Source organism: Chroicocephalus ridibundus, chromosome 1 (genome assembly GCF_963924245.1).
Source record: "Chroicocephalus ridibundus chromosome 1, bChrRid1.1, whole genome shotgun sequence".
NCBI classification, from domain to species: domain Eukaryota; kingdom Metazoa; phylum Chordata; class Aves; order Charadriiformes; family Laridae; genus Chroicocephalus; species Chroicocephalus ridibundus.
The window spans coordinates 75,690,062-75,702,921 of NC_086284.1; the positions used below are offsets into that span (position 1 = coordinate 75,690,062).

Sequence of the window (12,860 nt, forward strand, 5' to 3'; positions counted from 1 at the left end):
TGTTGCTGAAGGGTCTGGAGAGGTTACCGGTCCATGGCAGTCACATGTGCTTATATTGGGAGGTGGCACAGTTGGCAGGAAGTAGAAGTATTTTCCCAATAGCTTTTAGATGTCCAAGGTATGTACAAAATCCACATTTCCCACTTCCTATCAGCATTGCTTTCATCTTGATTATTGAGTTGTGTTTTTTCAGCAACTTTTTGTTTGTTTGCTTGCTTGCTTGCTTCTGGGAAGTGAATATTTAAGGAATACAATTATTTATTATTCATCGTAGAAGAAAGTTGAGGCCCAGGCAATAATCTGCCTTCTGGCTCCTCCAGGGACTTTCTGATGGTTTGAATGAAGAGGGTTATTCATGTGAGTCGCTGTAGTTTCTATCAAATGCTACAAATCAGAGATGGGCATTCCTTCATAAACAGAAAGTAGTCAAAAGTAGCCCACAGGTAGTTCTTTCTCTACAGAGTGCCATTTGTGGGAAGTAATTTTACTATAAGGCATCATTTCAGTCATCCCCTGGCATTTCAAACACCATGTACCATTGCAAAATATCACTTTAACTATAAAAAGAAACATTACCTTATGGTTATGTTGTTTTTAGAGCAGGTTCTCTCTTGAGGCTTATTTGAGTGAGAGCTTTATTTTTTCTTCCCAAGTCATTGAGGAGTTTTATTTCTTCTTTCAGAAGGCTTGCAGTTCTTAACAAATTATTAAAAGCATCAGTCCAAAGTGGGAAAGAAAAGACTTCTGTTCCTCAGGAATGAAGAGATGAGTTACCAGCAGCCAAATAACTGACATCCCACAGATTTCATTCTACGACTGGTTTTATTGTTTCTGGATATTTCACGCTAAGAAATTCCCATTATATTGATTATTTCTAAATCAATCTAAGATGTGATGCTTTGTATGAATTAAAAAGGCTATTTCCATTAAGGTTACATCTGAAGCTTTTATGACAGTGTGTTTTCCCTTACTCAGAAGGAAAATAGCAGTGGAGGACTCCCAAGGAAGCAGAGGTGTGAAAATACATTTTCAAAATTCATGGTCAGAACTTTGCAGGAAAATTTCTTTTCTTTCCCTTCCTCCCCCTGCCTTTTTTTGAACACAAAATTTTTCATGAGAGTAGTGCTGCTGTGAAAAAGACAATGTTTCCTTCATTGTTTTCTATGTTTCTTATTTTTTATTCTTGGTTTAGCATCTTTTCCGCTTTATACTTTTCTTCGAAAAATTCTTCCTTATCTCCTTTTCTCTGACTCCCATCTCCACTCTCACTCCCATCTCCAACCTAACTAGGACCAGAAAAAGGAAGAGGAAAAGCATATTGAGAGACATGGGAATGTCACTTGTGCAAAGATGAATATAAACAACTGAGGAAAACTTGGTTTACAAAATACTACTGGCTCTACTGATGCTGTTTTTCATTATTTTTTAATAGTACCAAATGAAATTAATGAATTAGTTGGATATCCTTTGGATTTCTTTTTTGTATTGTTTTGTATGTTTTCCAAAGATTCTTCTGCAAGATGGAGAAATGATGTTGCATACAATTAAATCGAGTTTCTCTCTGCAGGCATCACCACAGTATTGACCATGACAACTTTGAGTACCATTGCAAGAAAGTCATTACCCCGTGTCTCCTATGTCACCGCTATGGATTTGTTTGTGACTGTATGCTTTCTGTTTGTCTTTGCTGCTCTGATGGAGTATGCAACCCTCAACTACTACTCAAGTTGCAGGAAACCAAACTGTACTAAGAAGAAAAAGTCGGTAAGATGGGAGCATTTAAATTTGTTTTCTAGCATGTGTCCAGCTCAGAAAGCAGAGAATCATTCAACGACAGCCTGTAATCCCATGATATTCCACTCCTTTGAGCTCTTCCCAGTTTGTGGTGTGATCTGCCCTGAAAGCTGATGGAAAATAGTTACCTGCAGTAACAGCAGGAGCAGTTATGTGCCTGTTGAGTGATGTCTGTTCCTAACAGAAGCAGCCTGCTGACCATGAGGCAGCAACCCTGCCTATGCCTCTTTTGTCCTCCAGTTACTGTGCTGGTAGTCATAAAGGACTCCCACCGAAAGAGATTGCATAGCTTGTTATACAAATGCACGCACATCGATGTATATTCAAATGCATCTGCTATTTAATGGCTTAACAGCTCTAGAAATATTTATGAACTTTACAAACGGGATTTTAGTGTCTCCACTGGGAACCAGGACTTATTTTTAGCCCTGTGCACAAAGGGGCTTGTTTCTAAACACAAAAACAGAGGAGGTCACTAGCAAAGTTTTTATACATGGCTGCATTTTTGGCCAAAAAGACACTTCCAAGAGTAACACCCAGACACACACAAAAGCTGTTGATTTGGAATCAATTAAAACAGTCACGCAGGAAGAATTGCCTGGTGTACACCATAATTGACTACAAGAATGAGAGGGGCAGTACAATGGAGAACAAAATCTCAGTGTAAACATAGGGAAGGGGAAGTGGATTGTCCCCTCAAGATCAGTGGAAAATCTTATGTGTTTGAGATCAGTAGTTTGAGATGTTGGATACCATTTTGCATAATGGAGGAAATAAGGACATTTGAAATCAGGAATGCAACGACAAATACGAAAACTGTGAAGGAGGAAACTAAGAGAGAGAAGGCTAAATTCAGGGAATAGGTCATGAGGTAAAGAGGAATTGAATGAAGAGTTATAGAAAATAATTGAATTAAGAACTAATGAAGGAAAAGATGAAACAAATATGGAATTAGAGAAAGGCTAGAAAGCCATAGACTCAGTCAATGAAAACTCGGTTAAACCTCTAATAGCTTCTTGTAAAATGCATTGAACACAAAAGGCAAAAGAGTGTTACCAAAAGAAAAGTATGAGACAATCAAAATGAACTTGCTAATGATCAAACTAAAATTGCCATCCTATAGAAAGACTAAATGAAAAAGTCATGAGTATCTTTGTGAGTATGATGTATTTCCAGACTTGTGAATGAAGATGAGGGAAAGCATGCAACATTGATGAGATTTAAATCAACACAAGAACAAATGCTCACTTAGCTATTGTTCACAGAATAAATAAGTATAATGGGTTGAATAAAGACTTAAAGTGGATGGAAACTAGGTGTGCATTCTGCTGAGGTTTCATGCAGTTTTAAAGTGTGCAGAATATTATTCTGAATATATAGAATACTCAGCATGAAGTGTTTTACGGACAAATGCATTTAAAAGCTTGGTTTAAGGAATGCTATTGAACATTAGATGCAATGAAGCAATAAGTATGTTTTCTTCTGAGTAATTCTTTTGTTATCTTCATTTAAGCTACCTGATGTCAGTTTTGGTCATGTGATGGTAAGTAAACTATTTTATTCAGTCAGAGAAATGGAGGCATGAATGTATGGCTGACATTTACTTGCAATAATTCCCAAGAAGGCTGTAATGCTATGTTGGGCTTTACCTTGACTTCCCTACCAATGTTGTTTTTCTTTTTTGTTGAAAGGCCAGTTTGGTTTTGGTTGTGGCAGAGGAACATAGCTGCCTCTTTCTATAATGACATCAAATGATTTGGGAGGGAGAACGGTCAAGTGTAGAATATTGCATGTTACTTTTACCTCAGAAATTTTGTGTGTCTTCTTCATATAATACTGCAGTTTCTCATTACATTTTATAAACGAAGTAATAAGCAGAAATTATTGCATAAACTTATATGGAGTTTTAACTGAATTTCATGGAAAATAATTATTTTATGCATATCTGTAAAATCTTTGACGAGCTTTCAGGTCGATTTTCAAATAATTTAGGCACACGAGTTTAACACAGTTAGTTGTATCATATCTATAAATGGAATAAATTCTGTTCCCTGAAGTTCTAGATAACTATTTATATATGTACAGCGGTAATAAAGTTGAAACTGAGCACAAAATTGTGTCTCTAAGTTGTATGAAATCTGAAACTGGAATACATACTCTAATATATATAAATATAGAGCATGCAGAAGGCAAGTTAATCAGCTGGTTGCGTGTCCTGCTTCCAAGATATCAGATGCAAATAAGAACAGGAACAGAACTAAAACATTGCTTTTGCATTTCTTGGTTTGAATATGCTGAAGTTTATCATTTACAGCTGCTAGCTTCATGTTACTAGCTTACCTTTTACAAAAAATGTTATACACATTTTTTTTTTCCATGAGTTTTCTGATTTATTTAAAGAGTTCATGTAACATTGGAAGTCTGCTTATTGACAATGAGTGGCTTACAGCAAGCACTGCATTTATACACTTGCCACTACTGTCATTCCCTGGACAGAGTTTTCTGAAAGATGAATTTAAAAAGGCACACTGAATGTGTGGTGGCACTTTCCTTTTTCCAATAAAAAAAAAAAAGGAAAAAGATACACAGCAACAAAAAACCCCAGGCTATTGATAGATGAGAAAGTTTCCTTTGTAGAACCAGGGCACTTATTTGTCTTCACTTACCAAAATTGTCTGGAGAGATGGAAAACAACCTTTCTTCTTTTTAACATAAATATTGTAGCCAGGCATAGAAAATTTCAGTCCCTGAGTAGGAATTTTTCATAAAGGCCTGCAAGAAATGAACAGTATGTGACACAGTGGTATAGAAGAATTCCATGTATACTTTAGTTACAGGGTTTTTCTCTCTAAAGTGCTACAGTCAAAAAGTGGTTGCTTGTGAAATAATCTTAGACCTTATCTATGTGGCAGCACTTTGTAAAGCTCTGATACCAGCCACCTGAAACTTTACAAATGAGAGAGAAGACCATGAGGGCATAATTTGTGTCGTCTAATCTCACAGATAAAGCAATTCACAACAAATAGATTTGCAATCTAAAATCTGTTTACAGTCCACAGCACAATGCATCTGAGAGATTTTAACCATCTACTTATGATGTGATGACTTGTGTCCTAGAAGTAATTGTCTGGATATCATAGGGCAGTTCTTCAGATGTCGTTATCTATGTTAGAGATGCCAACGTCTAAGCAGAGGGATGCCACATCGAGTTCTTCGCTCAGGGACCAGCATTTTTAATGAGATGGGTAGTATTATCATGTGCAAACCAAAGGATTTGTAGAAAGAAAACAAAGTCAAGAGAAAAAGAAAAATTTCCTCTGAGGCACATCACTCCTATCACTGATCTGTTTCACGTACAGAAATTTCAGGTACACCCCAGCAGCTTCAATGTTGTGTATTTTGTACAGCAAGCATGGAAGCAGGAGCCCAGAGAGCCCTCAGAATGGAAGCAGGCATGATGCAGAGGTGTGACTAGCTTGTTAGTGTGCACCCGCCATGCTCCTGCAGGCAAAGGCAATGCTCAGCGCAATCACAGGAGGAGCAAGGGCCCCCGAGGGGGAGAAAATTGCGTTGACGGGGATGGAGCCTACTTTGTCAGGGCGGTGCAGGCAGGCAGCGAAGCTTATGGGACCTTTCCTAGAGATGCCAGTGGAGGAGGTGACATTTGTGAGGATGGAACGAGTGACTTAATGAGAGAGAAGACTATTGTGAGAAAGCACCTTTCATGAAAACGAAATGGTGTGACAGAAAAGCTGACAAAGTGTAAACAGGGAGTACATTGAAGAAGGAGAAGTCTGTAGGCACCAGTGGTGCTGTGAGGAGGTATGATATCAAAGTGCCCTATTTCTGAGCATGGTTAGTGTGATAAGCACTAAGGGGAAATGCCTAGGGATGGCATTTTGAAATCCTGTACTGAAATCATCACTATCTGTTGCTGACCATACCTGTTTTTATAAATCATGGTAAAGTTAAGAGGCAGTGAATGCAGCTATACCAAGTGAAGATTGTTCTGTAATGAATTGGGGAGGAGGGACATCTTCCGTATTTTTCAGAATACACTCTTAAATGTAGTAGCTGCAAGTGTTTAAAGCAACTTGCACACAACGTTTGCACAGGCAAGTGAACTCCTAAGTGTGAAAAAATGGTTACTAGAAAATATATGCTTTGAGCTAAACAAGCAGAAAATATACCTAGAATTATTTAACTCGCCACTTCACAATCTCTCTATGGCAATTCATCTGAAAAGGCATCTTTTGAGGGAAAGACAGATGGTCCCCAAATCTAGAATTCCTATTATCCCCAGCTCCTGTGATTTCTTCCCATGATTATTAATTGCAATCTGCATCATCCATAGAATCTTATCAAACTGTTGATTTCTTTTTCTCTCCTCAGAATTATTCTGTACTTGACATGAGACCTCCAACTACAGTCATCACATTGAACAATGCCATGTATTGGCAAGAATTTGAAGATGCGTGCGTCTATGAATGTCTGGATGGGAAAGACTGCCAGAGCTTTTTCTGTTGTTACGAAGAATGTAAATCAGGCTCATGGAGGAGAGGACGGATTCACATAGACATCTTAGAACTGGACTCTTACTCCAGGGTCTTTTTTCCTACATCCTTCCTGCTGTTTAACCTCGTCTACTGGGTTGGATACCTCTATCTTTAAATGTTGCCTGTCGTGGTGAAGACTGCTGTGTTTTCACACTGCGGAGGGATGGTGAAAGTGCAGAAAAAGTGAAGGACACGGTCAGTTTCATCTCAAATTATAAAGGCCACATTAACCTTCACCACCACAGAGCCTGATGAAGAATTTTAATATATAATTGCCTGAAAAAGAAAAACATGGAAGAATTCTCTCCTTACTGCTATACATTATAAGGAAAAGATTCTTACAAAATTCAGCTGAATTTGTAGTGTAAGCGATGTTTATGAATAATTATTGTATATTAGAATCTCTACTATTCTCCCTTGGCATAGAAGCTATACACAATTCAGGCAAAGGTTGAATATGTCATTTTTGTTCTTCATTCCCATACTTTCTTCAAAATGCTGCCATATCCCTGAGGCTCAGAGCAACATACACTGGCACTGGCAAATAAGCCAAAGCCAACAAAACCACTCATTTGTATTTAAACTTGCTTGAGCTATGTCCCATAGGTTTTGGGAAATATTTCACTGGTGATCTCTTTGCTATAGAGAAACCACCAAAATACAGTAAGAAATGTCTCTGGTGGGATCAAAACATGGACGTTACTTTCTGCAAAGGTCTGGGATTCATGGAATTAGCCAATTACCTACACATATCGGTTTTAACTTAAGATGAAAAGGCAGAGTTGTAAGAAAGCTATTATTTTGATATAAATAAAAGACTTGCCTATCTCTGAGGCAGCTGTAGACGTAACTTCTAAAGTTTTTCAAGCTTTTAACTGTCTTTTTTATGACTGGCTAAATACAGGATGGTCATTGATTTCTAAAGCAGGACAAGATTCCTGCTTGTTTGTGTTATTGTAGCAGATCATAGTTGATAGGCCATGAGTAAAAATCACTATATAATAGCACTAGGAATATGTGACTTTCTTCAGATTGCAATTTACTACAAAGTGCTCTCATTCTTATTTTTTCTCTTAAAGTTATTTTACAAAACTGAAAAACATGTGTGCCAAAGGACATTTTTTGTTCCTTCCATAAAGTTAAATATTGCAGTCCTTACTCAAGGCAGTTGTTTCCTGGGTGTGAGATGAAGACTGAATACTTTTGACTTGATTAGTGCATTACGGGAACTCAACTGTCACACTTGGATTAAACATGGAATAGTTGCCACATGTAGGAAAAGGTTGTTTTCATTTTTTTCCTCAAGTACCAACTATATTTTACCCTAAAAAGCTATTTCATATTTTTCAAGCTTTTGACCATTAAATTCTTAAACTACACATTTTTTCAAAAACTGGTTTTACAGTGTTAAACTAGATCACAACTTTTACAGACTGTCTCAATAATTGTTACTAAGCAAACAAAACAGATTCAAAACTAAATAGCAGTGGCTTTTCACTACCCTTTGGATGACAAATGGTTACAAAGGATTAAGGTTAAAACATACCTAAGAACAAAATTCTATTTTTTTTTGCTTCTGGAGGACCTGATAATTTTTTTGTCATCTCAAAAAATGTGTGTCTCTTCCACACAGCGTTCAATAAAAAAATAAGTAGTAGATGTGATTGAAGAGCAGTTCCTTTTCTCCTCAGAAGGAAAAGCCTGCAAACAAGCAAAACCTAATGCAGTGGTAATTCTAAAGGAACAGAAATGCTGTCATGTTCTTTGAAACATCACTGTCTGTCATTGCTGTTGCTCTGTGCTTCCAGTGAGTTTTTAATTGAAAAAAATGACTAACACAAAAGTTAACTGTAGTTATTCAAAATACTTTCTTCTGTTTTTCACTTGTCTAAACCATCAGAAACAGAGCTGGGTTACGTGGGGGAGGGAAATCACTTCTCTAAGGACTGACAAAATTCAAATTAGAAGCACAGAGAAAAAGTATTTTGGGGCAGGATCAAAACCATATTTTCAGCAAAATCTGCCCAATCTGATGTCTTCTAAACCAATGATAACCTTCTGATTTCAAAATATATCTTGAAGTTTTTGCTAACTCTCAGTAGCAAATTACTCCGTAAAATCTATTACTCTGTAAACCTCTGTGCCCTGCACTTGGAAGTATGGATTTTATTTAATGATGGGAGTTATATTTTCAGCAGTGCTAGAAGGGGATTGAATTGAAGTTGGATATCCTGGTCTCTAATTATGAACTAGTCTACTCTAACAGCCACCTTCAGCCATATTTTGCAAGAATACTAGAAATATTTCAAGCCTAAATAAAAGAATGGAATCAGTCATCCCTTAAGGGCCTGATCCTGCAAACCCTCTGCACAATCAATTGATTTTGGTGGGCGTATTGACACAGATGAGGCACGAGAAGGTGCCATGCTGTCCACTATTAGATCTTGAACAGTTAAAGTGAGGTTTATTTAGCAATTGCATACTTGAGTGAATGTCCTGGGAGTAAGTGTGGAACGTTCCCATTTTAGATGATTTTCTTACACTTCTGCTCATTGCTACCCATTCCTGCTAAAAGCACGCAATCCCATCAGATTCTTTGTTGGAAGACTGATTCTGCCAAGTCCATTCATACTGCCTCTGTTTTTTGAGTGCTTTCATGAACAGAAGTTGGAAGCGTATCATTCCACCTTTTTCCATGGTCCTAACCAAGAAAGAATCTGCAGACACAACTGGCTTCTGCTCTTACATTGACAGCAGAGGATATATTCTACTGTGTAATATACTCTAATCTGGGACTATGTGCAAAAAATTGATTTACATGCAAGGTGAGCGGCCGCAGGCTGGCAGGTTCCAGAATGCATTCCTCTGCTTAGTCTTAGTTGCTTGGTTTACTCTCTCTGCTTCGCTGCTCTGTGCTTTGGCAGCCACTGAAAAACCATAGAGATCAGGGAAGATAAGTGTTCTAGGCTCTGCATCATTCAAAATGCAATTATTCTAGACACTTAGGTAATGTGGTCTGCATATATCTATGTGCCGTATCCTTCTGTAATAGTGAGAGTATCCTCATTAACCTCCAGATATTCTCTTGCTTCTTTTGCAAATTGAAAAAAATTAACACTTTTGGGCACTGTCCCATGAGAAATGTAAGAGCCACCTTTTAGCATTTTAGAACATTTTCTTATCACATAATTTCATATTCAGGACTTTATTCAGCTACTTATTTTTGTTATTTAGTACTTCTTTTTACCCTTCCAAGGAAGAGAAGGGAATGGAAGAAGGCAAAACCAAATGACTAGTGAATTGAACACATTTGGATATGTATGTAAAGCCACAAAATCAAGTGTCTTCACATTACATTCTTTCCTTTTTGAAGTTACAGAAAAGATTGTGAGGGTTTTTTTTAGATAACCAACTTTTCCCAGGAGGATCTAAAGTCAAATCTCTTACTCTCCCTCTTCAATTAAAAGTCGATGGACAGTGTTTTCCTGCATTGAGGGCAGCATTTTCAAGGCAATTAAGAATGTATAAAAATACTGTTCTGCTTAATTCAGTCTTCTCGGCTCTTCTGGCTCTGATGCCTAACATACTGACAGCTTCTTCTTTTACAGGCATTCTTCCAAGAATAAGTGTATAAAAACTTGCAGCCAGTTTATGTTGGCTTCAAGTCCAGCAGTAATGTGGAACTGAAGTATGCCAGACAATTTTAATGTAACTTTCTAATCAAGAAGTACAGCTGTATATTAAAACACCTCAGGCACTTTGATAACCTTTCCTCTCTTAGATGCTCCTTGTCTCCTTCATCAGCTATCAACTGTATATTGGTATATTGTACATATCAATTAAAAAAAAGTCAAAAAAGCCAGAACCATCTTCACAGAGGCAGCAATGAGTAGTGAAGATAAAAGGGGAGGAAGAAACTATATTTTTTTTTGCTGTGCAGTTCTTATCCGTCCCACTCCTCTTATTCAGTCCTTCCTACAGCTAATTCCAAATCATCCACCTGGTGGTTTGCACATTCATCAGCTGGAACAGCAGTGTCACATGAGCCTTTAGCTGATAAGAAATGATAGTTCTGGAACTGGAGGCATCCTGCCAGATAGCTCAGATAGATAGCTATCTCAAACACTTTTGCTATCTCAAACACTTTTGCAGCCCTAATGTGTCTTAGAGCCTAGCACCTCATGTCACTGTATGAATTTATTACAACTCACCTTACTTGGTCATTTCATGAAGGGAAGGATGCTTATCTCCTTTTACACCGAATTTCACCTTACCTCTAGAAAAATGACTCTGCCCTGCCCATGCTCCAGGTGCAAGACAGCTCTGAAAAGACCATGGTTGCTGTACTGCTGACTCTCTGGGAAGGGAGGCTTAACATTTTAAGATAGATTTCATTAGCCTCACAATGTGAAGGGTTGGTGTTACCTTCTAAGCTATAAAACAAAACATCCACATCCACTGCAACTTCTAAAGGCTGTCCATAACAGATTGTACTTTTCTCATTGGCTGCTCTTTCTAGGTTTCCATAAAGCATTAAGAAAAGGCAAGCCATATTGCCTAATCTTAGCACCCTACACAATTAGATGATTTTTTTTCAAGTTATCTTCTTGCTTACAGTGAAATCTTTGTGCCTCTTACATTAGTGCCTTTAGCATTTCTTGATATTGAAGGATATACTATTCCTGTCCTGAGAGTTAGAAAGAGGGACAATGACCTTGCTGGAGTTCTTCCTGAGCACCACAGCGTGTGACCAATATTCTAGATCTCTTCAACCTACACATTGAGCATTTCTCTGATGTTTCTCTTTTTTTTTTTTTACCAAACAGTCTGTAGGTTTCTTAATTCCTAAGTAGCAAGAAAACTGCAGTGGGATTTCAGCGGTTTAGCAGAATCCTTCCTTCTTCACTCATCAAATTAATTACACCAAGAGATGCAGATCTTAGACTCAAGGCTGATGTTTACCTCATCTGTGTCACTTTCCAGAAGACTGTTTAAAATAGGCAAAAAACAAACTATGCATTGGGAATGCATTTCCACAGCTGAAAGGTGAGGTTCTTTCTCCTTTAGAGCTTTTTTTTTTTAGCCCTGAGTTAATTTTAGATCCTCCCATTGTCTTCCTGAAGGGTTCTAGTATATATGTGAAAAATGAAGGCCTTCCTTCAAGACTCAGTGGCCTTAATAGTTTTGCCTTTTCCCCTGGCATCCATGATTTGTCTGGACAACAAACAAACAGAGAATCTACTTTCCTCATCATTTAGGACACTTTTCTAGATACTAAGAACAAAACTGTGTTTTATGTCTGAAGTGAAATGATGTTTTAACAGAAAAAAAATAATCTCTGCTTGAACTGCATTGCTTTGACAAGTTAAACAGGAAATTTTTGTACACCATACCTACAGTGGATACCCTAAAGAGATATGTCACCCTATAACCCTGTCTAGGACTTTGTCCTGAATTAGGGATACATATTGTTCTAATCATCCAATTTACCTAGCAGCTGTTGCTTTCAATGACTTTGGATTGTGACTGACTTTGAGAACTTAGTATCTGATTATATTCCTCAGGGGACATACCCAAGATCTGTGATGATGTATTCCTTTCTACAAACTTAACTTTATTTTATTTTTTCTCCTTTGTTCTGGATCCTCAAGTCAGTGTCTGTATGCATCTGGAGTCCTCAAGGGTTTTCCTAGAATATCTGTGAAATTAGACAATAAAATTCATCATGAAGTTCGGTGCCTCAGAGTTGGACACCTGAGAATTCTCTACTTTCTATCAAAATGTGCATTTTGATCTTCTAACCATTTGCTATTTTTGAAGGACAAAGTAAGACAGCAGAAGACATGTGATTATGTTTATTCATGTGTCTGGGGGCAGGCTTTCTCGAGGACTGAACCAGGCAAACCAGGCACTGATACAGTCAGTTATTTGCCAGGTATTCTTTTATCTGGGTAATGAATAAAACTAGCCTGAGGAGCCATAACAGCCTCTTTGGTGTCATGGAAGCATTCACGTAACTCAGCTGTACTTGGAGGGCTAAGCCAGCCTGCAGAGCTGCTTCTACAGGAACCCACATCCTCCCTTTAGTATTGCATACAGTGCTTAATACTGTCCTGATGGCTCTTTACCTTCTTGCAGCCTATGGCAGTGGTTGGGAGAGACGAAGCTGTACTGACACAATATATTATAAAACAAAAAGAATGAAATATCCACAGTGAAGCTGGTGACTGCTTGTTACTGAGACTGTTATGATTACAAGTTTTAAAGAAAAGGCCTCTAGGTGTGGGTCAAAAACTTCCTCATCAATTAAGATCGTTGACCAGAAGAGGGGTTTAAATTAAGATATTCTTACAAGCAAACAGGAGAAGCTTTGGATCGTATTCTGGCAGAGTTGGCTATCCATTGACTGGCTTCAAAGCTCGTAGAGAGCAGATTTGTAACTTTAGTACTTCAAGTGAGATTTGTAGTTTACGTACTTAAAGTGAGGCCTAAAAGAGGAAAATGCGAAAA

The 12,860-nt window shown here is 37.8% G+C and overlaps 1 protein-coding gene across 1 annotated transcript in view; it reads left to right on the forward strand.

Moving 5' to 3' along the window:
- Nucleotides 1–10,320, forward strand: part of GABRG3 (gamma-aminobutyric acid type A receptor subunit gamma3) — a 329,193-nt gene extending 318,873 nt beyond the window's left edge. The window contains exons 8-10 of the mRNA XM_063340128.1: nucleotides 1,568–1,764; nucleotides 3,308–3,337; nucleotides 6,187–10,320. Coding sequence (XP_063196198.1) covers nucleotides 1,568–1,764; nucleotides 3,308–3,337; nucleotides 6,187–6,465 — 506 coding nt within the window. The 3' untranslated portion in view covers nucleotides 6,466–10,320. The remainder of the gene's footprint in view (nucleotides 1–1,567; nucleotides 1,765–3,307; nucleotides 3,338–6,186) is intronic.
- Nucleotides 10,321–12,860: the final 2,540 nt, after the last annotated feature.